At 46.5% G+C, this 27,500-nt stretch overlaps 2 protein-coding genes across 2 annotated transcripts in view; one reads left to right on the top strand and one right to left on the bottom strand.

Moving 5' to 3' along the window:
• The window catches only part of nhsl2 (NHS-like 2), a 190,586-nt gene that overhangs the window by 162,692 nt on the left and 394 nt on the right, over positions 1-27,500 (top strand). The window contains exons 5-15 of the mRNA XM_080792318.1: positions 6,699-6,869; positions 8,386-8,758; positions 8,849-9,355; positions 11,117-11,374; positions 16,263-16,610; positions 18,060-18,309; positions 19,826-20,275; positions 21,402-21,842; positions 22,824-23,202; positions 26,251-26,413; positions 27,123-27,500. The exon at positions 27,123-27,500 is cut by the window's right edge and continues 394 nt beyond it. Coding sequence (XP_080648444.1) covers positions 6,699-6,869; positions 8,386-8,758; positions 8,849-9,355; positions 11,117-11,374; positions 16,263-16,610; positions 18,060-18,309; positions 19,826-20,275; positions 21,402-21,842; positions 22,824-23,202; positions 26,251-26,413; positions 27,123-27,500 — 3,718 coding nt within the window. The remainder of the gene's footprint in view (positions 1-6,698; positions 6,870-8,385; positions 8,759-8,848; positions 9,356-11,116; positions 11,375-16,262; positions 16,611-18,059; positions 18,310-19,825; positions 20,276-21,401; positions 21,843-22,823; positions 23,203-26,250; positions 26,414-27,122) is intronic.
• The window catches only part of LOC308335568 (acetylcholine receptor subunit delta-like), a 301,797-nt gene continuing 275,250 nt past the window's right edge, over positions 954-27,500 (bottom strand). The window contains exon 12 of the transcript XR_013966048.1: positions 954-968. The gene's annotated coding sequence lies outside the window, so the exon portion shown is untranslated. The remainder of the gene's footprint in view (positions 969-27,500) is intronic.

Raw genomic sequence — 27,500 nt, 5'->3', positions numbered from 1 at the left:
GGACACACACACACACACACACACACACACACACACACACACGGACAGACAGGCACACACACACGGATAGACAGGCACACACACACACACACACACACACACACACACACACACACGTGCAGACAGACAGCAGGGAGTCTACAGAGCTGACAGTTTTAATACGCTCTGCCTCCAGTGAAGAACTGAACTCCAGATTGGCTATAAGCCACTGATTTATTCATGTGCACATAGCAGAGGGAAAATGCAAAAAAAAAGTGTGTGTGAACAAAACCACACTCGCAGGCATTCAATTAAAGTCAAGTGAGGGCAGCTTGACGGAAACGCAGTGAACTGGCTCCGAGACGCTTTGCGAGACGCTTTGCCAGCCATGTTCGCTTTTGATGCTTTAAAGATGGAGTGCCACGATTTTTTTCCCACCCTAAAACATGATCATCAGGTATTATTATAATATAAGGAGGTAGAACTTTTTCCAAAAAAGTGTACAGTATTTGTTAAAATCACGCTTGTTTGTGGACACGCCCACCAGTTCATTAAGTATGCCTGGTTTGCCTGGTGGGTGGTGATGGGTGGTGATCCACCTGAACTGAAGCCGCGCCCACAGCTGTAGTTGTATGATAAAGCGGGAGGGGTTAGGGGAGGGGCTGATAGTGTGACGTCACAATAATTATTACTGTTTATTTCACTGGCTCGTTTGACTGCCAAGGGTTCAGCCTCCAGGGAGAAACCCTAAATGCAAAGTTAATACACCATTGCACATAAGAACGACTCCAGGGTGTCTAATGAAGTACTGTCACCTCATAGACACACTGGAAAACTGGAAAAATACAAACATTGTGGCACTCCATCTTTAAGAGACTCTCAGAAGTATGATCAAGTCGGGTGGTAATTCATGAATAAACACAAAAAGTAAGAATACGGAGATAAGAGGTTTCTGCCCGTGACATACATTATAATCAACACAGACTCCACTACGGTCCTTTATATCCACATACAAACACATGGGAGAAAAAGCCTCATTAGATTTGGCACACATTCAAGGTTTCATTCCAACGAACACTCTTTTGTTGTGCTAAATATGCCGTTCAACTCAACCTACAAAGAAGCACCTGTTTGTATTCTGCAAAACAAACTAGCCTGAAAGGAACCATTTTGTGTACATTCGTATAGCACAATGTGCACGCCGTCACCAAGAACTTCTCCCCCGAGCTAGCATGTGTGTCTGGAGAAGGAACGCTTTTCTCTTTTTCTGTCTTTAACCCATTTTGGGCCGGGAACCCCTTTTGCTGTTTTAAACATCATGTTATAATTTAGCTATTGGAAAATAGCAGATCTACAAGCTCGTAGCGCGCCACCGAGTGGCGCGCTACGAGCTTGTATATAGGTCTGCTTTTTTTGAAAAAAATCGTGAAAATGAGGCACAAAATCTTTGAATATATATTCTTTCAGAGCGAACGTTTTTAAACTCAAGTCTTTGCTTCCGGGGAGGTCGGCTGGAACGACATATTTTCAGACGGGGGTCGGCGGCCAATTGCATATATACTTTTGGGGGTCCTTGCCATGAAACCCTTTTGAACACAACTGACACAGAAACATGGGGTTTTTCACAGAACTGTCAGGATTTAGAACACATTTTGTATAGAATCGACGACGGTTAGGTCTAAACGGTTTAATGTTCTCGTGTAGGAATCTAACCCGGGATAATAAAACGTGATGAAAGAGCGGCGCCTTCTCGACAGTTCAGTCAAAGCGTTTTGTGTAACGCTGACTCCGTAATGCAACGCTCTGCGCCGTCGTGTGATCATTATTCATGTTTTGCCCCGATCGGAGGCGACGGCGTTGGGGGACGGCGGCGCGCCGGAGATGGGAATGCAGCATGGCTGCCCGGGGGGGGGGGGGGGGGGGGGAGAAAGCCACACTCTAACAGGCTGCCGTTATGTTGGTCTGCTCGGAGCCGTGCTTCCATACATGTTCGCTGACGGAACTCTAGGAAAGCCTGGGTGTCTGTTTCAAAAGTCTGTATGATGCTGTCGGGGAGCCGGATGATATCGCTATATACGTCAAGGAAAGTCAGGAACCAAATCAAACGGAACTTCCTTTTCCCTCAAACCGGAAGAGAATATCAATAAAAGCTCTCGTATATATAGCCTGTAGCTTTTATTGAGAAAAATCGTTTTGAGGGGAAAAGGAAGTTGACGGCCCCCGTTGTTCCTGCCTGTCGACTACAAAACAGTACTACAATACTACAAAGTACAGTACCCCAGAGTGTAATTATATACAGTACGTTTTTTGGTCACACCGACGTATTTGCGTATGCCAAAGAAGGTGACGGTGAAATTAGCCTTTGTGGATTTCGGGGGAAATAAACAATTACCTCAAGGACAGGACACTGAGGACAGATGTATACAATCTGTGTAATATCACTTATTTGCCGATGTATCTCATTTGGCCGACCAGTTGAAACACTTTAAAATGTATTTAAAATGTTAGTTTTTTTTGTGTAGGGAAATACTGACATGTTAAATATCGTCTGAAATATTAAAGTATATTCAGTGATTTCACTCAAAAAAACCTTAGTTTTCGTTTTTGGCTGGGACCCAAAGCCTTTCGTCCAATCAGGATAGAGAGTCAAAAACGAAACCTAAGGTTTTTTGACCCCCAGGGGTTAACTGGGGACAGGGAGGAAGTCCTTATATGGTCAGCACACTCTATAGTAGAGAGGATTATCACAACAACAAAAAATAAATAAGTGATATTTGAATTAAATGAAATCACTGAATATACCTTTAAGACAGACAGACAGACATGTCCCAATACACTTTTTTTGTTACCCATCCGATCCCAATACCCCGTTTTCTGCGTTAGCCTATACCGATATATGTATGGTGGGGTGGGGGGGGGGCGTTGAGAATTTTTGGAACAGACGACTGAAACTGTCAGCAAACCCTTGCAGCTAGCACACTACTATAGAGGTGTGTTCGGGGCTGGTTAGAAAATCTTGCAGGTGTGAGAATTGGCCGAACCGAAAGTTGACAGCAAAGGCACTATACCCGAAGTTGTTTCGCTCTGCGACGGTTGTCGTTTTGTTCTCGCTGGCCTGCCGAACGAAGCCCCTAAACGGTTGTAGTTTGTAATGCTAACATAGACATTAGACAAGAGTGACAGCAGTGTTGTTTTTGAATAGTTTTCATTTAGTTTTTAGTCACATTTTAGTCACCTGAAATGTCTTAGTGTTAGTCTAGTTTTAGTCAGGCCTTGATAATGACTGTTTTTTTTACACTTGCTGAAAATAGCCGATCTACAAGCTCACACCGCGACACGTTGTGAGCTTGTAGATCGGCTATTTTCATCATGCAACCAAGTGCAAAATGACTTCTCTTGTCCACTATAGTTCTGTTGACGAAATTGTCCATAATATATTTGGTCTTAGTATTTATATCATAGCTTATATTAGTTTCCATTTAGTTTTCGTCGGTGAAAAAAGGTAGTCGACGGGACATCTTTCGCCTCCGTTTTTAGTCGACGAAAACAACACTGAGTGGCGGTCAGATCGACATGGAACAGAGGAAGTGCGGTTCAGAGAGAGAGCACACGGAGCGGGCAGGAAGTGAGCCGTGCGCGTACGTACGTACGTACCCCGAACCGGACAGACAAACGAGTAAATAAAAGCTGACACGATGTCGGCGAGGGCCAATCCTTATAGGCCGGGCGGGGGGCGGCGAGAGCACCGCCGAAGAGGGGCGGAGAGGGGAAAAAACAGCCAATAAATCACAGCCGCAGAAAGAACAGCGCTGTTTATCATTTTCTCGCCGAGACTAGAGGACAACAGCAGGCCCCCTATTTTCACCTTTCACGGTTTTTATGCTGAAGTGAAGGATATGATTGTGACAGCCCCGCGATGCCATATTGATTGATGAATGAAATTGACTCAGGGGACTAAACAATAACACATGTGGGGGTATATGAGAGTCACGCTTTGGAGTCCAGGGTGAGACACATCAATAGATGTCGCTCTCTCTCTCTTTTTTTTCTCACATAGCTGCTGCATTTGTTTACGGAAGTTGTTGCGGTCACTGTAGCGAGCGCACGCACGCACGCACGCACGCACGCACGCGCACACACACACACACACACACACACACACACACACACACACACACACACACACACACACACACACACACACACACACACACACACACACACACACACAGGCTTCACGTCGACCTTTCATTCTGGCTCTTCTAGCACGTATGTCGCCCGGTTTTGCCGTCGCGGGTGAGGGAACGCGCCGACAGGTTTTTTGTCACGTCAGTTCATCCAGGAGTCTCTCTCCCGAACGGACGTTTGTGCCAAATGTCATGAAATTGCACCCTCAAGTCCGGTGTCGAATTCTGATGTATAGTTTCAGTCGTCTTGTGAATAAAATTCAATTTATAGTTTCATCACATTTTAGTCATTTCCGTCTAGTTTCAGTTGACTTTAATATCAAAAGATTTTAGTCGACTAAATCTATGTATTTTTTAGGAACCCTCTTTTTCTCTGATGTGTTTCATGCAACATAACATAAAGTGTCTCCTGAGACTAAAGGCATACTGTATGGAATGTCTAAGTGCTTCAGCACACCCACAGTATATCTGCCATTACTATTAGCGATGGGGTTCTGAGTTTAAGCTTAACCCATTTTGGGCGGAAACCCCTTTTTGGTGTTTTAAAGCATTATGTTATGCTTTAGCTATTGAAAACTATATAGCAGCTCTACAAGCTGTGCCGCGCTACGAGCTTGTATAGGTCTGCTGTCGTCAAAAAGTGTCGCAAATCTTTGAATATATATATTCTTTCAGAGCGAGCGTTTTTAACTCAAATCTTTGCTTGGTGTCCACTGGAACAACATATTTTCAGATGGGGGGGGGGGTCGGCGGCCAAATACATATATTTTTGGGAGGTCGTCCTTGACATGAAAATGTTTGAGAACCACTGTCAGGATTTAGAAAGCATTCATAGAATCGTTTCCCAGGGTCAAAATGGGTTAAACGCAACCGGTGTCTCAGTATAGCGACATATAACGGGATCAATAAGGGGCAGCTGATGATAATTGCATGTCTAGGCGTGTCGTGAGCGAGCGAGCGAGCGAGAGAGCCGGTCTCTCCGGGTGACTTCTGAAATGCCTCGGAGGGATCCAGGGGAGCATAACGGCACGCCGAGTGGAGTTCGTGTGTGTGTGTGTGTGTGTGTGTGTGTGTGTGTGTTTGTGTGTGTGCGGCTGTGCGCGCTCTTGTTCATGGAAGACTGTTCATGCATGAACTGTATTCGCATAGAAGCGCAGCTCTAACTGCTGGAGGACTACTTTTTGTCATTCAATACAATCATACATTATCATAAAGAAAGTGTCACATATAGTTCACCCATTTTTGACCTGAGATCAGATTCTAAAAATGTCTATAGTGGCACGCTACGAGCTTGTAGATCTGCTATTTTTCAATAGCTAAAGCATGACATGTGACATGTCTATGTATGTATGGTCGTGTAGGTGTCAACACTGTTGCACATGGTGGCACACGTGTTGTCTAACGCATGTCAAAACTGGACGGACCGGTCTGGCTTTTTCTTGTTGAGTTTAAAGTTTAACACATTAAGACCTGAGGCTGATTCTGAGAATTATGAAGGAAAAAAAGAAAAAAAAGAAACGTGTGTTGCAGTTGTTGCTAAACTATATCAGTGGTTCTGGAACCTTTTTGTGTCGAGGACCCTCAAAAAGATGTGTATTTGCAGGCCGTGGACCCCCCACCTCAAAATACGGACGGATGCACAGAAGGAAAGATTTGAGTTAAAATGTTCACTTTAAACAAAAATAAATAACACAAAAATGTTGTTGCAGATCTGCAAGCTCATGGCACTGCACGAGTGCTTTTGAAAATCACTACTTTTGTGCGACATTCTTGCATAATGAACACAACCAGTTTTTAGACACAAGGTTTCTGCTCAAGTACAGTGTAAAGTATAGTATAATATCGTCGTCTTTGTCGGGTGGAAACCTCATATGTCCAAAACCTTTCGGGATTCAAATTTAATAAAAAATAGGACGCGTTTGTGTGATGCTGCAGTGTGATCGAGTAGGACGTTAGAGACACAGAAAGTTAGAATAGAGGGTGTGTGCGCGTGACATCATCGTACACTGGAAGTTATGCGGGAACGCCCACCGAGTGGCAAAAAACGACTTTCTGGCCTCGACAGCCCCACATACATCCAAACAGAAAAGTCCTGTCTGATTGCATTCGAACAATGTTAAACTCGCCAACATTGCAGCTGAACGAAAAGCATTGAATTATCTTCTTCCTATATCTGAAAAAGTTTTTGTTTCATGAAAAAATCCACCATAGAAACGTTATGAGCTATATACTTTCTGTCAAGAAATGCCCTAGCGTTTGATTATTTTTCTTTAAGTGTCAGAGTTTGGAAGTGCTTGTTTTCAACAACACATCATTTCGCTGCCTCCTGCATTATGTGACATTTAGAAAACAGGACGGTTGAGTGATTTCCAACGAGCGCTTCCAAACTCCAACACTCCAACATGCTGCTCAATGTTTTGTCCCGATTGGAAAAATCATGCACGTGCATATACGCTCTATTTCTACTGAATTTGTGTTGATTAGAATTTGTCCCACCTCTCTCTCTCTCTCTCTCTCTCTCTCTCTCTCCAGCCGGTGAGGGAGGTGGCTGCAGGTTCCTGGGCGTAGACCTCCTGCAGTGCTCCTCCTCTCCCGCGGGGGAGCCGTCGTGTCCGTCGCAGCCCCACTCCCTGGAGCTGGTGTCGGCCAGCGCCCACCGGCAGCACCTCCCCCTGAGGAAGACGCACTCCGACCTCGACACAAGTACGTCATTTGCGTGTGTGTGTGCGTGTGTGTGTGTGTGTGTGTGTGTGTGTGTGTGTGTGCGTGTGTGTGTGTGTGTGTGTGTGCGCGTGTGCACGCGCGCATGCGTGTATAGCTATGTTATGCGGAATGAATTGAGAGTGTGTTTGGTGTATTTTGGCCATCAGCAATGGCTTCCGGTGCCAGATTTCAATGCGATTTTTGTATTAATGCATACACTAATGTGTGGATATTAGCTATACTAACACTAATGTGTAAACGGTTTCATGTCACGACGCAGTGTGAGCTGGCAGATCTGTTGTTTTTCCAAATAGTCCAAAGTAGGGCGTGCGTGCCTCTCACCCGTGAATTTTGAAGCTGCTGCTGCTGTTGTTTTGCTTTCAGTTGCCTGTATAGTGCGTTTAAATAACTGTAAAGAAGTGTGTCAATTTGTAGAGATTACATTCTTCAACCAAAAACATGTTGCTGTCATAAGCCTTTGTTTGCTACAGAGCTTATTTTCTTTTTTTAATCCAAATGCCAATTCCCCAAAATTCCATTGGCTGGGGCCTACAAAGATGCTTCATCCCTGTAAACAAACCCACTGTTTTCTCCACGTCGGGTCCGAGGATCAACCAGCTATTCGTCCTGCTTATTCCTATTTGTTCGGCTATACTTTATTTATTTAAAGACGTTTATACGCTGTGGACAAAGCCAACTCTTTGCCGTGACAAAATCATGACAACAAACACAATTTTTCGGGCCAAACAAAGAATTTAGAAAGTAGGAAAAAAAAACGGCAGGTTTTAACACTTTTTTTTTGTTGTTTTTCTTCTTTGTAATTATTTGTTTTGTCCAAAATATTGTGTTTTGTTGTCGTGAGTTGTCACGACTCGAGTTGGCTTCGTATACGACGCTTAAAAGGTCTTTAAATAAATGCGTTTTGAAAATGCATTGGGATTCATTTCCTGGGCCTGGCGTCGTCATGAAAGGGGGCGGGACTGCGGCGCTCTATATTCGGCCACCGAAACAGAATAGCCGATTATTCCGTATTCGGTTCGCTTGATCTTAGAGCCGAAACCGAATAGTTCAAAGAAACGGGGGTTAAATTTTCGTAACCTATTGTTTTGTTGTGATGATGTGATCAAAATGTAATCATGTCTTTTGCCACTATCATGTAGCTACAAACAAGGTACGGCCATGACAGCAATGGTACAAATTCTGGTAAAAATATATATATATATATTTAATATTAACCCATTTTGGGGCAGGAACCCCCCTTGGTGTTAGCATTATGTTATGCTTTAGCTATTGAAAAATATCAGATCTACAAGCTCATAGCTCGCCACAGAGTGGCGCGCTACGAGCTTGTAGGTCTGCTATTTTTGAAAAATCGAAGAACGACTGACACGGAAACATAGCTTTTTCAGAAAACTGTCAGGATGTGTATAGAAGTCATTTTTTAGAATCTGATCTCAGGTCAGAATGGGTTATATAATCCTAAAACTGAATTCCCTTCTCCGTCCCGTCGTCACAGCTCCCAGCTCGGAGCCTCCTCCACCACCACCAGGAGGAGGAGGAGGAGGAAGAACCGGAACCGGAACCGACCGGAACAACATGGAGCACTCGGTGGGCCCCATGCTGCAGTGCTCCAACAGCAGCGCCTCCATCATCGCCGCCGCCATAGCGCCTCCGTCCTGGAACGGACCCAAGGGCTCCACCTTCTCCCCGGCGGGCGGCGGCGGCCTGGGGGGCTGGGGTGGTGGGGGGGGCCACCACAACGAGGCCTACAACAGCTACAACAACAACAACATAAACAAAGCCCCGCCGCCCGCCGTGCCCCCCAAGCAGCACAGCATCGTCGGAGGACAGTCGTCGAGCGCCGCGTCGAGTGCGTCGTCGGGCTGCACGTTCGCCATCGTGGCGAGGCGGAGCGAAACGACGACGACGGGGGGGGGAGGAGGGGGCGACGGCGGCGGCGGCGGCGGGGGGCGGGGCAGGGAGCAGCGCTCGGCGCGCTCGGTGGCGGCGGCGCAGGCCTTCAAGTTCCGCGAGCGCTCGCTGTCCACGCCCAGCGACGCGCCGAGCGCGGACGCGAGTCGGAGCGCTCACGCGAACGGCACCGCGTTCGACAACAACACGACGGCGGACCCCCACCACAACAACAACCACCACCAGTACCCCCACCACCACCACCCCTTCCTGGGCTCCACGGGGGGGGACTCGTACGCCATGCTGTACCCCAGCGGGAGCTCCGAGGACAGCGCCAGCAACGCCGCGAGCGACACCGTCTCCGTGACGACGGTGTCGGACTGCAGCGTTGGCGACGGAGGAGGAGGGGGAGGGGGCGGCGGCGGGCGCCTCCTCCTCCTGCTCCCGCCGCGGGCGCGCTCGCGCTCCATCTCGCTGAAGAAGTCCAAGCGCAAGCCGCCGCCGCCCGTGCGCAGCGTCTCCCTCATGAAGAACCTGGGAGAGGCCGAGGGGCACGTCGTGCTCCACGGGTGGAGGTACTGCACACACACAAGCACAGCCGCGCACACACACACACACACACAGTGTATAGCACTTTCGGTTACGTCGAGGGCAGCGCAACACTGCGCAGCGTGTGTTGCTGATTGGCTGATTGGCTGATTGGCTGCAGGCCCGTCACCAAATTAATGAGCAAAGGGGATTTTGGAGAGGGACAGCACAACAAGGAGATAGACATAACTTCTGACAGGAATGCACTAGAAACTTACTTTTTTTTTACATGCTCATGTCACATTCTTGCTGGGATATATTTTCGAGTTAATAAAAAAAGGAAAAGAAATAATATTTATTTTTATTAAAAAAAAAACAAAAAAAAAACGAATGGTTCAAACCCATTAATTAAGATTCGAGTGCCAACCCTAACGAGTGACCATTCGAACCTTGAATGTTTGGGGACAGCCAACACACACACACACACACACACACACACACACACGAGATACAAGGACACAACTATTTACAAGGTGCTACGTACTATTGGGAGAAAAATGTCTCGAAAGTATTCACAGATATTCCCAAGATTTACAAATTTGTTTACGAGATTTGCAAATGTTTTTCTATGATTTATCCTAAAAATTTGTAAATCCTCAATTGTGTGTGTGAATTGTAAATCTGCATTTATACGTACAGTATACAGAATGCAGTCAGCAAATCTTGGACAAATACCCCACACACCCTTCAGGGGTATATACAACCATATTTGGCGATAGTAGAAGAGATTGCACAGAATTTAGCAAGCCGTTTAGCTGTTTTTTTTTTTTTTTGGCATCCCAAGTTGTTGGAAGGAAGCCTCTTACATCCAATCTATGTGCATGTCCGACCTAGGCTTGCCAAAAATAAATACAAGTAGATTGCACCTGTATAGCTCTGTGATGGCGTGGAGGAGTGGCTGGTATTAAATTTAATGCTTTGGTCATAAAGCCTTATAATAATAAATAATAATAAACTGTATTTATAAAGCGCTTTTCGAAAACAATGTTTACAAAGTGCTTTACCGGTGTCAAAGGCACTGAGCAATGAGCAACATGATGAATCTAATGAAAGGCCTTTAGTGCACAAATATGTTTTCAAATGTGATTTGAACGTTGACACCGAGTTAGCTATATAGCCTTAGAGCGAGAGGTAGGTCATTCCGGTTGCCCATATTAGTGACTAGGCGAGTCGAGGGAACTTCCAGGAAAGCCTTCCTCTTAAGCTAGAATCAAAAGGTCCAGGTCCACTTCAAGAATGAAAACTGAAACTGCCTCCCCCTGGCCAGCCGGGGCGCCTGATGGAGAGGGGAAAGGAACTGGTTGGAATAACGTGTTCCTTCCACGCGCTATACGTCCAACCAGGGAAACTCCCCCCCCTGTCAGGTGTAAAAGGAGCAACTTGGACACTCAGGCATGAAGGAAGCATGAGTTAAAGTCCGTTGCTCTCCCCTTGTCCCCCATATATGCGGGACTAGGTTGGCGGAGGGTGTGTAGAGCCCAGGATCACATTAGATGATTGACACAGGGGTGAAAAATGGGTTACAAAATCGGAGGATAAAAAAAATATATATATAAAAAAAAAAAAAAGAAAACTGATCCGTTCCGTGCATTGACAACAACAACAACAACAACATCTGGTGTGTTAGCAGAGAAGATGTGCAAAGATTTCAGGATTTGAAACATGGGAAGGGTTTGACACAGGAATGTTTGTACACTTGCTTTGCCACTTTGCTTTACACACGTATCCATGTCTTCTTCTCATACTAGGGACGGACGGCCCAAGAGCCTCCACATACCCAGGGACCACTTCACGGACTTCCAGCCCGACTTCCTGCTGCCCAGCTCGGCCTGCTCGCCCAGCCTGGGTGAGGGGGGGGAGCGGGCTTTGGGCGGTGGTGGCGGCGAGGGGGGGCCCCCCAGCCTGGAGGTCCAGGGACCCGATAATGGGGACGGTGGTGGGGAGCCCCCAGAGATCACGTTCCCCGCTCACTGGCAGCTGGGGGAGTGGAAGAACGACCCCTACAGGTAGGATGCCGGTACTGCGTGTTGTATATCTGCCCGATATGTAATTGATAGACTATAGACTAGACTAGACTAGACGCTCTAGCGCCGCGCCACGCCATCCAGGTGGCCTGCAGTTGTCCGGGTGGCCAGTTTGGCCACTATTCAGTCAGACTATTTGGGTACAGTACTGTACCGTGCCGTACCGTACTGTTGCGTGTGTGTTGTTTTTTTGTTTGGAGGAGGGGGGGGGGGCATACTGCATTGTAGAAACACTGTCACAAGTATAAGTGCAGGAATTCAACATTTACTTGAGTAAAAGTACGTACGTATAAGTATTGGTAAATGTCATACGTACCAAAAGTAAAAAAGTACTCATTATGCAGAATGTCCCCATTTCACAAGTTTTCAAATGTATAATGAAAATAGTCTACCTACAAGTTCACAATGTGTCGCTCTATGTGACGCATTGTGAGCTTGCAGATCGACAATTAGTACAAGTACAATATTTGTATCTGAGATGTAGTGGAGTAGAAGTAAAAGTATCTCAATGTGCTTGCACTCTCCATCACTGGTTGTGATGTAGACTTTAGGATCTTAGTGTTGCCATTAGCCTATAACAGCAGCTGCTCTGTGTTTGGCTTGTGTCATCTGAGAGATACACACACAGGGTCAGTTGCCCATTTTGGGCAGGAACCCCTTTTGGTGTTTTAACTAAGCATTATGTTATACTTTAGCTATTGGAAAATCTACAAGCTCAGAATGAGCACACCTGGAGATGAAATATAAATGCTATAGCATTATATTTTCACTTAAATGCGTGACAGTACTTCATTAGACACCCTGGAGTCGTTTGTATGTGCAATGGTGTAACAACTTTGTATTTAGGGTTTCTTCCTGGAGGCTGAACCCTTGACAGTCAAACAGGCCAATTATGTAAAAGAAAATGATAGTGTGACGTATTAGTATTGCACAAGCACACACTACACACTCATTATATATATATTTTAAATACGACAACCTCTGTGGGCGGAGCTGCCTGCCACATAACACACGTGTGAACTGAACGGTCCAGTTTGCTGCTCTTCAAACAGTCATTTCACACATTACCACACAGGCACACATTACCAGTTCACCGCAGAGCAGACTGTTTCTCGTTAGATTGGAAGCAAGTGTTCACGTCGGCCTCCTCAGGATTAATCAAGGAAACCACAACAACAAGCCAGCCTTATACCTGCTCTGCTGTCGCTGTTCTCAAGGAGTTCAGGTTGTTTCTTTTATAATCACAGTGGTCGGGCTTTGATACGGAGTGTAGTGTCACAGTGTGCATTCTGTAGGTCCTAATACTTAATACAAGGCTGCAAAGTAGTATCTGTTGTGTCGCGCTGGAAGTCATGTTGCCATGTCTGTCTGCAGCTATTGGTGTTGTTGAAACGTTTTCATAAATATTCAAGGCAATGTCTGTGACTTGTGTCTTCGTGGACCTGGCCGGAGAGTCTTCTGTCCAGAGCATCATGTGCCTATAGGGCAGAGAGCTGCAAGTGTTTTGTGTCAATAAAGGACAGTTTCAATGCCAGGGTGCTTAGCTGGAGGAAATCAATAGCCTATACGACGTCCTACAGTATATTGGCAAATTATTCACGCTAAATGATCTATCAAGCTTTTCATGATTCTGAATGTATTCCAAGCATTAGTTTTGCACGAAAAAACACTCCTTGGGGCTAAAAAACGGACATAGCCGTCAACCAGGGACGGATTAGCCTCTCAAGGGCCCCTGGGCCGATCATTTTTGAGGGCCCCCCTGCGCAACATTTATCAGGTTTTTATTAGCAATTTGCACAGCGCACAGATGAGAACACAAAATACAGTGCGCGACCGTGCGCCGGTGCGCGATAAGGCATGCAGCATAGCATTAGCATGATAGCACATATTCAGAAGGAATTGCTTGCAAAGTTTGTTTGTAATGTTCAAAGTTTAAACGTATCTTACTTTTAACAAACGCGGGTGAAACAGCGTGCAGCCGTGCGCGCGCGCGCACACACATGGAGTGGACGGATTGATGTTTATCAAAAACAACCCTTGTTTAGCGTTTGCTTACAAAAGCGTGTGCCCAGCGTAAATGATAATGCGAATGACCGAACTGGCTGGATTACCATTAATATCAGTCAGTCAGTCAAAGCCAAGGAGAATGTTACAATACTAATTCACCATCGAGCAGCCTCTGCACTGTCTGAATGTCACACTAACATGATAGCAGGATAAAAACGGATAGCCTGTCTATCCATCCATGAGCAACATATTATCTATCTAGCTCTGGTCCATAGCTCTAATGTGTTGCACGTATTAGAGGTATGGAATGGAACAGAGCTACTATCGATCTATCTACAAAGTATTAGCATAAAACAAATTGTTTATATATATTATATGAAAACAAACATAACAATGATATGATGAATATCACTATTTTGTGATAATTGCTGAAAAGATAGTGATATAATATTTTGACATATTATTTCCACCCCTACCCCATATCACTTCATTAAAGAAAAATCACACCCATGTTAAGTGAGGGGCGCTCTTGTCATCATACATCAGATATCATCTCATACTGGCCAATCAGAATGCCTGTTGCCTGTGATTGATTAGCTGATTTGCTCGTTTACATATGACATACATTTTCCCTTCAATGTCAATGGCGTTTAATTTATGTCATATTTAGCAGAATTTTGACGAAATTTCTCTGTTGATAATTTTATTCATTTCACTAAGGTCCAAGGCCAATAAGGGTAACAAAATACAAATACAAAATATGTAATTTTCTCAACAATTATGACAACATTTATTTAAAGTAATAAGTGATGATAGCCTATAAAGTTTTTGGTGCTGCACAAAAAAAATCACAATATTTAATTATTCATAATATATTTGAGCATTTTGAGGCAACAACATATTAATATTTGCAAATCTGCCTGAAACAAGTAATCAACATAATAATCCATTATATTTCTAGTCTTTATAGCTTCAGGATATACCTATAACTCCTGGTGGTCAGGGACGGGGTGGGAGTGACTCCCATTAACTTACAGCCTTCAAGGCCCCCGGCGGCCTGTGGCCCCTCTTCAATGGGACCTCCAAAGTGGGCCCCACTTTGGACCACAGCTTCACAGTATGGTGGAGCAGTGGTCTGCAAAGGGCCCACTTTGACGCCCAGCCTGTAGGGCCCCAGCCCCCAGGATCCTGCGCTGCGTTTCAGGCTCCCCTGTGGCCCCTCCTCAATGGGACCTCTCAAAGTGGGCCCCTTGAGGACCACTGCTTCACAGTACGGTGGAGCAGTGGTCCTCAAAGAGGCCCACTTTGACGCCCAGCCTGTAGGGCCCCAGCCCCCAGGAGCCTGCGCTGCGTTTGAGGCTCAGACCGAGGGAGAATACAGAGCAGAGGAGGGGCCCACACACATTTGAAATTGGTCCTCAAAGGGCCCACTTTAAGGGGTCCCCAGTAGGGGACCTCCATTCTGGGGGGTGTTAGAGGCCGGGCTCCAGGGGCCCTTGTCAGTGCTTCAAACCCAGTACTGCGCGACGCGGTCCAGTTTCCCACAAAGGGCCCCTGGGAGCCAAGGGCCCCTGGGCCGCGGCCCAACTGGCCCTATGGCTAATTTGTCCCTGCCGTCAACACAAATGTGATGAGGTCAGCACATTTGGGCACATTTTGGGCAAGTGGCTATGGCTGCATTTAGTCCAAGGGGTGTTTTTCGTGCAAAACTAATGCTTGGAAAGGGTTCAGAATCATGAAAACCCCCTTAGTTTGACACGTCACATGCTACTTAAAGTATAATGAAATTTAGAACATTTTGCCTTACATTTGGTTGTTGATGGTACCCCAACTTTCAGCAGCTGTCAAAAATTCACCTAGGGTGGTTGAATAGAAACCAATGTGGGATATGTTAGTAGAAACCCTTACAAACACTTTTTTTTAATTTATCCCACGATTTTATTTTACCATTTTTCACCCCCGTGTCAATTATTGAATGTGATCCTGGGCTCTACACACCCTCCGCCAACCTAGTCCCCATATATGGGGGACAAGGGGAGAGCAACGGACTTGAACTCATGCTTCCTTCATGCCCGAGTGTCCAAGTTGCTCCTTTTACACCTGACAGGGGGGAGTTTCCCTGGTTGGACGTAGCACGTGGAAGGAACACGTTATTCCCTGCATGCCTGGCACTCAGCATCAAGGGTTGGATTGGGGGGGTTTAGTTAGATCAACTACAAATGTTTCCCGAGCGTGGCACGGCTGCGGCTCACCGCTTCAACAGATGGGTCAAAACGAAAGAACATTGGATGGACATTACTGAGGAACTGTATATGTTATGGAAAAACTAACATTCATATACGTAAACTACAAGAGGATAAGTTCTATAAAAAGTGGGAAAAGTGGGATCTCATGCTCTTCTCTCAGCCTATAGCGATAATGCAAGAGGATTTCAATGAATGTATCTTGTGATATGAAAACATGCAGCATTGTCTTTGTTTTTTAGTTTTTGTCTGCCCCCCCTTTTGTTCTTTTTTTTCGTACGGTCTTTTTTTCTGTCTTATCAATACAAATTACATACAGCAACGTATGTGACACAAATAGCAGGACTTTAACCCATTTTGGGGCGCGAACCCCTTTTTGGTGTTAGCACCATGTCATGCTTAAGCTATTGAAAAACAGCAGATCTACAAGCTCATAGCTATACAAGCTGCTACGAGCTTGTATAGATCTGCTATTTTTGAAAAATCGAAGAATGACTGACAACACAGAAAAACATAGGCTTTTTCAGAAAACCAAAGACATTTCTATAGAATTTGATCTCGGGTCAAAAAAAAAAATGGGTAAAAACCCTATAACCTTTGACCTTTGACCCTGCACCCAGGTCCCTGTCGGGCTCCAGCACGGCCACCACGGGCACCACGGTCATCGAGTGCCTGAAGGTCGGAGGAGGAGGTCGCGGAGGAGGAGGCAGCTCCTCCGAGTCCCTGCTGGACTCTCCTCCGTCGTCCACCTCCAGAGCCCCCTCCCCCTCCCCCTCCCCCCAGCTCTCCATGGAGACGACGGCGGACAACAACAAGGCCTCGTCACCCTCCTTCAGGGGGCTCGTCATGTCGCCGTCCAGCGGGTACTCCAGCCAGTCGGAGACCCCCCAGACGCCCACCGCCACCACCGTCCCCAACAACCAGGCGCCGCCCGGGGGGACGGGGGGCTTCTCGTCGTCGACGATGGGGTGCGTAAAGGCGGTCTGTGGGATAACATGCTCGAAAAGACAATTCATAATCATCATACTATAATTCAGTCTGTGTGTCTGTGTGTCACTGGGACTGCTGTAGCTCCTCACTGCCTGCACCAATCACTCCCACTTTTCACACAGGCATTGACCATAATAATATGGAGGGCGTAACGAAGCCCTTTTTCTCGATTTGACACATTAATGATTAATAATGAATTTATTAGTGCATTTTAAAAAGCGAAAACGCCTGGTGTGTACGATCAAACTTTCAGGCGATGGGCTCGGTATGGTTTTTCCTCTTACAGTACTGCCATGAAAGGCAATGTGTTATTGAACTTTGAACAATTGAAAAATATGTGTATGTGCATAGATAACAAGGACTTTTTTAGATACCTTCAAATACGAGAGTACTTCATGGGGGAGGTGAAAGCATCCGAGCCGGTGGCCTCAAACGATCTCACACAGGTTTTTATTCAGGCATATAAGCATGAGTCCAAAAGAGTAGTGTCCAGTATATATAATGCCCTGGTTTCAGCTAGGTCTAACTCCACAGAGTACAAAAAAGCGAAAACGCACCCAGGGCGCAGTACCCCCCGCGGCCACAAGGGGGGGGGGGGGGTACTGCGTCCGTCTCACAACGGGTAAGGGCTAGTAATGACAATGAGGCAACACAAGAATTCAGAGTCATGGAGTATAAGGATTTTTACTCGAGTATAGGAGAAAAACGTACATGACCTGTTCATGTATGGGGAAACCCCCAGTCTGACTTCACAGAGTCACAAAAAGGCGACAGCTTTTATAGCTCAAGACGTTCAACAAAATGGGACAGTGAAACATCGTATAAAACAAACGGGACCAAACAGCGCCACCACAGGGGTGATAATATAGATTAGAGATAATATCAGACTGTATAACCTATAGAGGAAATACTCTCTATAACGGAGTATTATTAACCCATTCTGAACGGGAACGCATTTTGGTGTTAGCATCGTGTTATGCTTTAGCTATTGAAAAATAGCAGATCTACAAGCTCATAGCGCGCCACTCGGAGCTTGTAGGTCTGCTATTTTTGAAAAATCGAAGAACGACTGACATTTTTTAGAATCTGATCTCAGGTCAGGTCAATGGGTTAATCAGACCAGTGTGTGTCCGTCCAGTGTGGAAACCTCGTATGAATCTGATCTCAGGTCAGAATGGGGTTAATCAGACCAGTGTGTGTGTCCAGTAGTGGAAACCTCGTATGAATCTGATCTCAGGTCAGAATGGGGTTAATCAGACCAGTGTGTGTGTCCAGTAGTGGAAACCTCGTATGAATCTGATCTCAGGTCAGAATGGAGTTAATCAGACCAGTGTGTGTGTCCAGTAGTGGAAACCTCATATGAATCTGATCTCAGGTCAGAATCACGGGTTAAAAACGTTTATATCTTAATTTCCCCCACGACACAGGTGCAAGCTGCGGCCCAAGATCCCGGAGAGGAAGTCGTCGCTGCCCTCCCCCAAGGACCCGCGCTCGCGGCTCTCCTTCGAGATCCCGGTGAACGCCATGACGACGCCGTCCGACCTGTCGTCGTCGACGTCGCTCCGGCCCAACGCCAAGCAGAAGGCGCCGGGCCGCCGCCACTCGGACACGTCGACGGCGGCGAGGCCCGGCAAGGTCATCGGAGGCGTCGGCAACCCCCCCTCCTCCTCCTCGCAGGTGATGACGATGGGCCCGTGGCGGTTTATTTTTTGAGATTGTGTGTTTTTGTCGTATAATCGCCGCGGTCGTTTCCGTTTAGGGTCGTCGACACCCGATCCGATCGCGTCATTTTCAAATGGCCCATAGCACTTAAAGGGACACTTCACCCTTTTTGCAAAAAAATATATGTTAATGACGTTTAGAAGCTTTAGAACACTTTCCCGGGGGGTCTTTATGTGTGTAATATGTGGTTTTAGATATTTTAGATTGTAGCAGTGAGCCTGTTGTCTCTGATGTCATGGACACTGGGCTCACTTCCTTCCTGGACTACATGTTGTCTCAGTAAGACAGCTCTCCCCCCTATCCACAAGGAGGAGCAGTGCACCAAAGAATTATGGGAATTGTAGTCCAGGAAGGTAGTGAGACCAGTGTCCATGACATCAGAGACACTGGGCTCACTGCTACAATCTAAAATATCTAAAACCACATATTACAACCACAAAGACCCCCATGAAAGTGTTCTAAAGCTTCTAAACATCATTAACATATATTATTTTGCAAAAAGGGTGAAGTGTCCCTTTAATTACCCCACCCCCTTAGATAGCATTTCTGTAGACTTAGAGATAGCATTTGAAACAGACTTATATAGCATGTTATGTAGACAGCACTATAATTGCATTGTATGTAGTCATATAGCACGTCATAGTACATAATGTATAGCATAGTATAGTATGTATAGTTTCATTATATAGATATTCCACTGTTACTTTCTTAGCTTATACGCATGTTTCATGATACAAATGCTTTTTATGTGATGTATTCCCATGCTTTTGTTGTTCTTGCTTAATGTAAGTCGCTCTGGATTAAGAGCGTCTGCTAAATGCCTAAATTGTAAATGATCGGATCGGGACGTCCCTAGTGTCAATATTATGTCCATTATCATGATATTAGACTGGATTAGATATTGTCTGTGATTTTGGATCTTGTACTGTTGTGATATGACATAAGTGTTCTATAAAAATATGAAATCATGAATAGATCAGCTATTTCCGCTATTTTTGTTTATTTTTTTTTAAAGTAGAAAGATAATGAATATGTCAGTCATTTCCGTTATTTGTAATATCTGCCCCATGTGCATTATTCACCAGGCAAACGGAAACGTGTTCTTTATAGTCATAACGTTCTCCGATGGTCGACCGCCAAAAAGCACAATTAACCCATCTCAGCCGGGAACCCCTTTTGGTGTTAGCATTATGTTATGCTTTAAGCTATTGAAAAATAGCAGATCTACAAGCTCATAGCGCGCCACCGAGTGGCGCGCTACGAGCTTGTAGGTCTGCTATTTTTTTTAAAGACATTTTTTAGAAGACATTTTTTTTAGAATCTGATCTCAGGTCAAAATGCGTTATAAAAGAACCACCGTTCTTCCGTGCGTTTAGAATCTGATCTCAGGTCAGAATGGGTTAATCGTCGACTTCAATGTGTTATAATAACGGTGACACCTCCTCCTCCTCCTCCTCCTCCCCGGCTGCAGGCGGCTGCGCTGCAGGCCGTCGCCATGGTCACCCAGAACGAGCTGCAGACGGTGCGCCTGCGCTCCGTGTCGCGGGGCGGCGACCTGGACGACTGCCCGGCCGTCCCCGACGGGGCAGCGGCGGCGGCGGACGCCATCGAGGAGGAGGAGAAGCTCTGCCGAGGAGGAGGAGGAGGAGGAGGAGGAGGCAACTCGCCGGCCGAGGACCTCCTCCGACCGCCTCCTCCGACCGCCCCGAAGCCCATGAACAAACCCCCCGTGGCGGTCAAGCCGCCGCTGCCCCGCCGCCCGCTCAACCTCCTCCTCAACAAGCCCTCCTCCTCCCCCTCGCCCTCCCCCTCCTCCTCCACCTCCTCCCCCGTCGGCGGCCCCCCCCCCTCAGAGTCGCTGTCGCCCCCGGGCTCGCCCGGCATGGAGCAGCGGCCCGTGCCGCTGGGCAACATCTATAAGGTCAGTTTTTTTTTTCTTTTTACTGACCTGAGATCAGATTCATACGAGGTTTCCACTAGGACACACACTGGTCTGATGAACCCATTCTGACCTGAGATCAGATTCTAAAAAATGTCAGTCGTTTTTTTCAAAAAATCCTGTTTGTTTAAAAAAAAAATCAAAAATAGCAGATCTACAAGCTCGTAGCGCGCCACCGAGTGGCGCGCTACGAGCTTGTAGATCTGCTATTTTTCAATAGCTGAAGCATGACATGACATGATGCACCAAAATGGGTTCCCGTTCAGAATGGGTTAAAGGACCACTTCACCACTTTTCAACCTATCTTCATATAGGTCCTCACTAATAATCGTGGAAAAAACGGCGCGTTTTTTTTTCTACTCGGTCTGTGTCTCATATACTGTAGGAGGGCTCTGGGCAGTTTAGAAACCGTCCTCCGAGAACGTCATCATTAGGCAGATTTTTTTTTTTGTACAAACATTTTTAGATTTTCATTGTCGTGAGAGCGATATGGCTTCCATTTTCGCGTTGCAACTTTTCAGAGCTAGAAAGCCTGCAGTTTCTCGTATTCCCCATTGATGATGTCACTATGTTTTGATGAATTGAACATGGCGGACCCTGTTGTAAACAAGTGTAATGCTTAATTGGGTCGTCCACTCACAGTTAACAGCTGTCTTTGTATTGAGTTTGTGCTTGAAATGTACTGTAATTCTGCAAACTGTTAATAAATATTTCAATCAATCGATCAAAACTGGAGGACGGTTTCTAAACTGCCCACAGCCCTCCTATGAGACACAGAATGAGTAGGAAAAAATCGTGCCATTTTATCATGATTATTAGTGAGGACCTATTATTATTATGAAGATTGGTTGAAAAGTGGTGAAGTGGTCCTTTAAGTGAAAGTATCCACGCTGTGATATAGAAATATTCTGTTACAATTAAAAGCACTCGTCGTCGTGCAGAATGTCTCATCATGGGGTGGTTAATGTTTTGTAATAATAATCAAAATCTTCAAAGTAACTCATAGTAACTAACATTTTGCTTCCGATATGTAGCGGAGTAGTCGAGTATTGTAAATTCAGTACGAATAATTAGAAACTGTATACCTGTGTGCTTCCGCCGTATTAAGGTCATGAGGAAACCCAAAGCCAAGAAGCCCCCCCCGCCGGCGGCGCAGTCCCCCACCACCTCCTCGCACGACACGGCGGCGTCCCCCGGGGCTGCGGCGCCCCACTACGACTTCCTCCCCTTCCTCCCCCACGCGTCCCACCACCAGTCCCACTTCTTCGACCTGCCCCCGCTGCCCGACCCCCAGCCTCTGCTGGAGGACGTCCCGGGCATGGAGCTGGAGACCACCACCCCCCCGGAGACCACCACCACCACCACCACGCTCCTCCGTCTCCTCCCGGACGGGGACGGGGGGTCTCTGCCCTCGCCCTGCAGCAGCAGCGGCCACGAGGAGGCCCTTTCGGAGCTGCTGGAGGAGGACAACCGGAGGAGCCGGACCCTCCCCTCCAGGACGACCCTCTCCTGTCTGGCGGAGCTGGCGTCGGACAAGAAGAAACCCAAGGTGAGTTTTTCAAAGGTTCAACCCCGTTGTTCATTCGCATGTCTTTCTCCTAAGGGATTTTCTAGCCTGGCTTTTCTGAGCAAATTCAAGTGAAACGTCCGGCTACACACAATCTGTATAATGGCAAGCTCAAACTGTATACTTTGCCACTCGGCTATGGGCACATGCATATAGAAACCGTTTTTGACGCGTATATAATATAATGTGTTAAAGGCACACACAGGGAGAAATGGCTCCTTCACAATCTATGGCCCGTTAACTGAAATCCCAGTCGAAGAGAAAGTGAAAGTGAAAGTGAAAACGTGAACAGCGAAACACGCTGTAGAAATGGATAATGACATGCCCCAAAATGAGGCCACATACTTGTTACCAAAAAACACAGAATGATGTTTACTGTTTATACAATGAGAAAACTGACTGTGTCCCGGATAGCTCAGTCAGTAGAGCTCTTGCCCTTGTTGGACCACAAGGTTGTTGGTTCAAATTCCCGGTTTACTGACACAACTCAGCTCTTCGGTCTTATTTGTGCATATTATTGTTCTTTTTGCGTATCGTCTTCTTTCTTGGTCCCGCCTTATCGCTGCTTGCAGCTATATTTCTTTCTTCCTCTCTCTCTCTCCCTCTCTCTCTCTCTCTCTCCCATTTCGGTGTTAGCATCACGTTATGCTTTAGCTATTGAAAAATAGCAGATCTACAAGCTCGTAGCGCGTCACTCGGTGGCGCGCTACGAGCTTGTAGGTCTGCTATTTTTGAAAGATCGAAGAACGACTGACATTTTTAGAATCTGATCTCAGGTCAGAATGGGTTCATCAGACCAGTGTGTGTCCAGTGGAAACCTCGCACGAATCTGATCTCAGGTCAGAATGGGTTAATCAGACCAGTGTGTGTCCAGTCAGTGGAAACCTCGCATGAATCTGATCTCAGGTCAGAATGGGTTAAGCGATCTGGCTAAATCCCTACGTTGTAATCGTCTCTCCACAGGTGCCTCCTCCCGTCCCCAAGAAGCCCAGCGTTCTCCTCCTGCCGTCTTCTGTCCACTCGTCCTCCTCCTCCTCCTCCTCCTCGCCCCCCACGGCCACCAACGGCGTCGCGGACACCAGGCCGCCGCCGCTGCAAACGGCGGACAGTCCCGCGGCTCTCCGCTCTCCCGTCGGAGGAGGAGGAGCGCTCTCGCCAGAGATCCCGGAGGAGGAGGTCGCCGCCACCGCCACCGCGGATCCCGACGTCTCCAGCGTCGTCCCGGAGGGAGACGACGAGGACAATCACCTGCAGGGGACGGACGAGAACAACAGCTCCAAGGACTGGTCGCTTCAGTCGTCGTCTCTGCAGGACTCCTCCTCGCTCGCGGAGAACAGCCCAGGTACGATGCGCCGTTATACGTGTATGACACGTCGAGTATAGATGGTGTTTCTGCATCAAGAATAGATGTATTGACTTCCCGAGGACGTGGGGGTTGGTTGGCGAAAGGGCCCTTTCTGTGTGGAGTGTGCATGTTCTTCCCCCGTGTCTCCCCTATAGGGTAGGTATACCCTCATAAAAAGCATGCAGTAATCCTGGTCTCTAAAACTATACCTCCCCCTTGGCTAGCCAGGGGGGCGCCTGATGGGGGAGTAGAGGGGAAAAGGAACTGGACGGAATAACGTGGTGTTCCTTCTTCCACGCGCTATACTATACGTCCGGCCCGGGGGAAACTCTCCCCTCTCTGCCAGGTGAAAAAGAAGCTAGCTTGGACTCCTCATGCATAGAAGGGAGCATGAGGTCAGTCCGCTGCCCCCCCACCCCCCCCAGGTTGGCAGAGGAAGTGTAAGCGCCCAGGATTACATTAGATAATTGACACTGGGTGAAAGAAATGGGTTACACAATTCACGTCAACACATTTAATTTACAGCCTGAATCAAAGACAGCCTCTGGACAGCATAGAGGACGTTTTTTTATGGCCTAAAATAACGTTAAAAAAAAAGTCAAATAAATGTCAAGTGATATGCGTCTCACTTGACTGGCAAAATAGTTCCTCCTACTGCTCATTTCATGTACTTATTTCATATTTCCCAAGAATCACATTTTATCGGTGGATGGAAACGGTTCCTTTTTTCTAATTTCTGAACGTTTGCTTCCTATTTGCGAAAAGGCTTGAAGGAAACACACTTTACTGTATGTCATTCATTATAAAGCAGAAAGATAAGAGGATAAAGTTGCAGTGCAGAAAAAAAAGTTACGGCAGAACATTTTTCAGAGATTGTATTCCAGATACAGTATGTATAGCATTTAAGCTCTAACATCATAGCAGCAAATGAATATGGTTATATGTATAGCATTTAAGCATGCCTTTGAGCTGATCTGAGAGCAGCATTCAAAAGCTGCCCTCAGAGCAGCAAATAACATGGCTCTGTATGTATAGCATTTAAGCTGCTTTGAGCTGATCTGAGAGCAGCAAAATAACACGGTCGTACAGTGTGTGGAGCATAAAACCGAACGTCGCTTTTCCACTTTTTGTGCTCATTCTGGGGACAGAAAGCCAGACCTGTCCCAGACAACCAGGGAATGTACTACAAGATCAGAAAACGTATTTTGGCCCTAAAAAGCCCTGCTGAATAATCCAACAGTAGTAGTTTGAAATGCATACCTCGACACACACACAGGGAGCCAGGGTATAAAGATGGATCTGGGAGTGATATGATCCACTTTTCTTTCTCATTGGACTTTCTTATTGGACTCGAGCAGCGGTATGCTCTGAACCTGACTGCTGCCGTCTCGTCTGAACGGTCTTTTTTTAGGGAGACCTGCAAGTAAAATCAATACAGACTTATAGTCCACTCGAGTCTACTGAAGATTGCATGGACAAGTTTTTTTTTCTAAATCCCGCTGAAACATGAAACCTTTCTTATCGGTGATAGTATAGTCTAGACTTTGTAATTTGCTGGCTTTGGTTGAGTTCTATTACATTATAGTTTTGAAGGTGAGCACTGACTTCAATCATTCATTCTTTCCCCCGGCTTGAAGTTTTGTCTTTGTATTTTGTGACCTGAGATCAGATTCTAGAAATGTCTTCTACATCCTGACAGTTTTCTGAAAAAGCTATGTTTCTATGTGTCAGTCGTTCTTCGATTTTTCAAAAATAGCAGACCTACAAGCTCGTAGCGCGCCACTCCGTACAAGCTTGTAGATCTGCTATTTTTCAACAGCTAAAGCATAACATAATGCTATTCTGGGAATCACAGTTCTATTATAGACAGACCAGAGGTGTTGCCAAAAAAGACCACTAAGTCTAAATTGAATGTTGGCACAATGTGACTTTAAAGCACAGACTCTAATGGAATGATTATGATATAGTACTTTATTGTCAGTTTGCACTGAAATTTGTTTTGCGACCCAGTGGCCTTGTATGCAACACATATACAAACATTTGACATACAGTAACACAGGACAAAAAAAGTAATACAGTTACATACATAGAAACATAAGGGCAGAGAGCAATGTTCACAGCTCAGTCTAGTCCTGGCCAAAATCCTGATTAAGCCTCAGAGTCGACTGATGGACAAAAGACCTCTTCAGTCTGACCTTATTGTACGCTGGAACACCATATCTCCTTCCTGAAAGCAGCAACCTATACTCTCCATGCAAAACATGGCTAGTATTAGAGGTGATATTCCTTGCTATATACCTTAGGATGCTGTTATCATACGTGGATGTATAGAGAGAGCCTCTGAAGTGGTTGTACCAACAATCTTTGAACAAATGTTGTTGCAGCAGTTGTGACTTTAACCCATTTTGGTGTTAGCAGCACCTTTTGGTGTTAGCATTATGTTATGCTTTAGCTATTGAAAAAATAGCAGATCTACAAGCTCATAGCCTACGAGCTTGTAGGTCTGCTATTTTAGAAAAATCGAAGAACGACTGACATGGAAACATAGCTTTTTCAGAAAACTGTCTGTATGTAGAAGACATTTTTAGAATCTGATCTCGGGTCAGAATGGGTTCAGGCTACAGACAAACAGTAATATGGTGTCCCTTCTCAGCTATGGGTCCTGTGGAGTACTTCCCATCAGAGGTGCACAGAATCTACTTTACTGGAGTATTTTATTTCTGTTGTTGGATACTTGACTTTCACTACCACTACATTTCAAAGAGAAATGTTCTTTTGACTTGTTCTTTTGACTCAACTTTACTACATTACTTCTAGGAAGTAGGGAGTACATTATATGAGGAGTACATTATGAATTAACCACTTAAAGGACCACTTCACCACTTTTCAACCTATCTTCATATAATAGATCCTCAGTAATAATCATGATGAAGTGGCACCATTAAAAAAAAAAAAAAAAACTGTCTTGTCAGGATTTAGAAGACATTTGTAGAATCTCGGGTCTCAATGGGTTAAACTTAAAAAAAAAACGTGTAATCACGACAGGCCTCGGCATTGGCTGCGCCGACGAAGACGCCGCGGAGGAGAACGACACGGCGTCCAATGAGAAGACACCGCTCCACGGCGGCGAGGAAACGGACGACGCCTTGCCGCCCCGAACTCCTCCCACCGCACACACCACCGAAGACCTGTTCACTATTATACACAGGTACGCGCGCGCACGCACACACACACACCACCGAAGACCTGTTCACTATTATACACAGGTACGCGCGCGCACGCACACACACGCACACACACACCACCGAAGACCTGTTCACTATTATACACAGGCACACACACACGCACGCACACGTGCGCGCAGAGCGAGAGTGAATCACGTGACAGCTAGTCTCCAAGCAACAAGTGTTCAGGTTTGATACCTGGCTGCATGGCAGGCTGCTTGAAATAGAAACATAAGAAAGAGGGAAAAGGATATAATACTAGGCAAGGTGAAAGAGAAGAAAAGTCTGACTCTGTAGGTTGTTGTTGTTGTTGTTGTTGTTGTTGTTGAATAAGAACACGTCGTTCAAACACTGACTCCCTGCTAGAGTTATACTGAATACAAAGACACAAAGATATATAAGGATTAAAATAGATGCTGTGGGGAATTAAAAGCTTTGTGTCATAATCTAAAAAAAGATGAAAAAAAAACATCTATCTGTTCCTATCTATAAACTATATCTTGCTCTCTCCTCTCCTCTCCTCTCCTCTCCTCTCCTCTCCCCTCCCCTCCCCTCCCCTCCCCTCCCCTCCCCTCCCCTCCCCTCCCCTCCTCTCCTCTCCCCTCCCCTCCCCTCCTCTCCTCTCCCCTCCCCTCCCCTCCCCTCCTTTCCTCTCCTCTCCCCTCCCCTCCCCTCCTCTCCTCTCCTCTCCAGATCCAAGAGAAAAGTCCTGGGTCGTAAGGAGCCTACGGACTCGTTCGGCAGCCGTCAGAGCCTGACGACGTCGCCCGTCAAGCACAGCGCCAGCGGCGGCGACATCCGAGCGATGACCCTGGGCGGCGGCAGCAGCGGCAGCGGCGGTCAGCGGTCCAGCTCGCGCAACGAGAACTTCATCGCCCTCCTGCAGAAGAAGGGCAACAAGTCGTCGGGCTCGGGCGGGGCGCCCAGAGTCTCCGCCATGGAGCTCCTGAAAAGCACAAACCCTCTGGCTCAGCGCCGCTGTGTCGTCACCGCAGAGTTCGGCGCCGCCGCCGCGCCGACCACCACGCCCCCGCCGGCCACCACGAACGAGGACGGATGCGTCGAGGCGTC

The sequence above is a fragment of the Protomyctophum bolini genome (genome assembly GCF_963924005.1).
Source record: "Protomyctophum bolini genome assembly, chromosome: 20".
Lineage (NCBI taxonomy): Eukaryota > Metazoa > Chordata > Actinopteri > Myctophiformes > Myctophidae > Protomyctophum > Protomyctophum bolini.
Note: the sequence above shows the minus strand (reverse complement) of the source record. Positions and strands in the feature narration are given on the sequence as shown.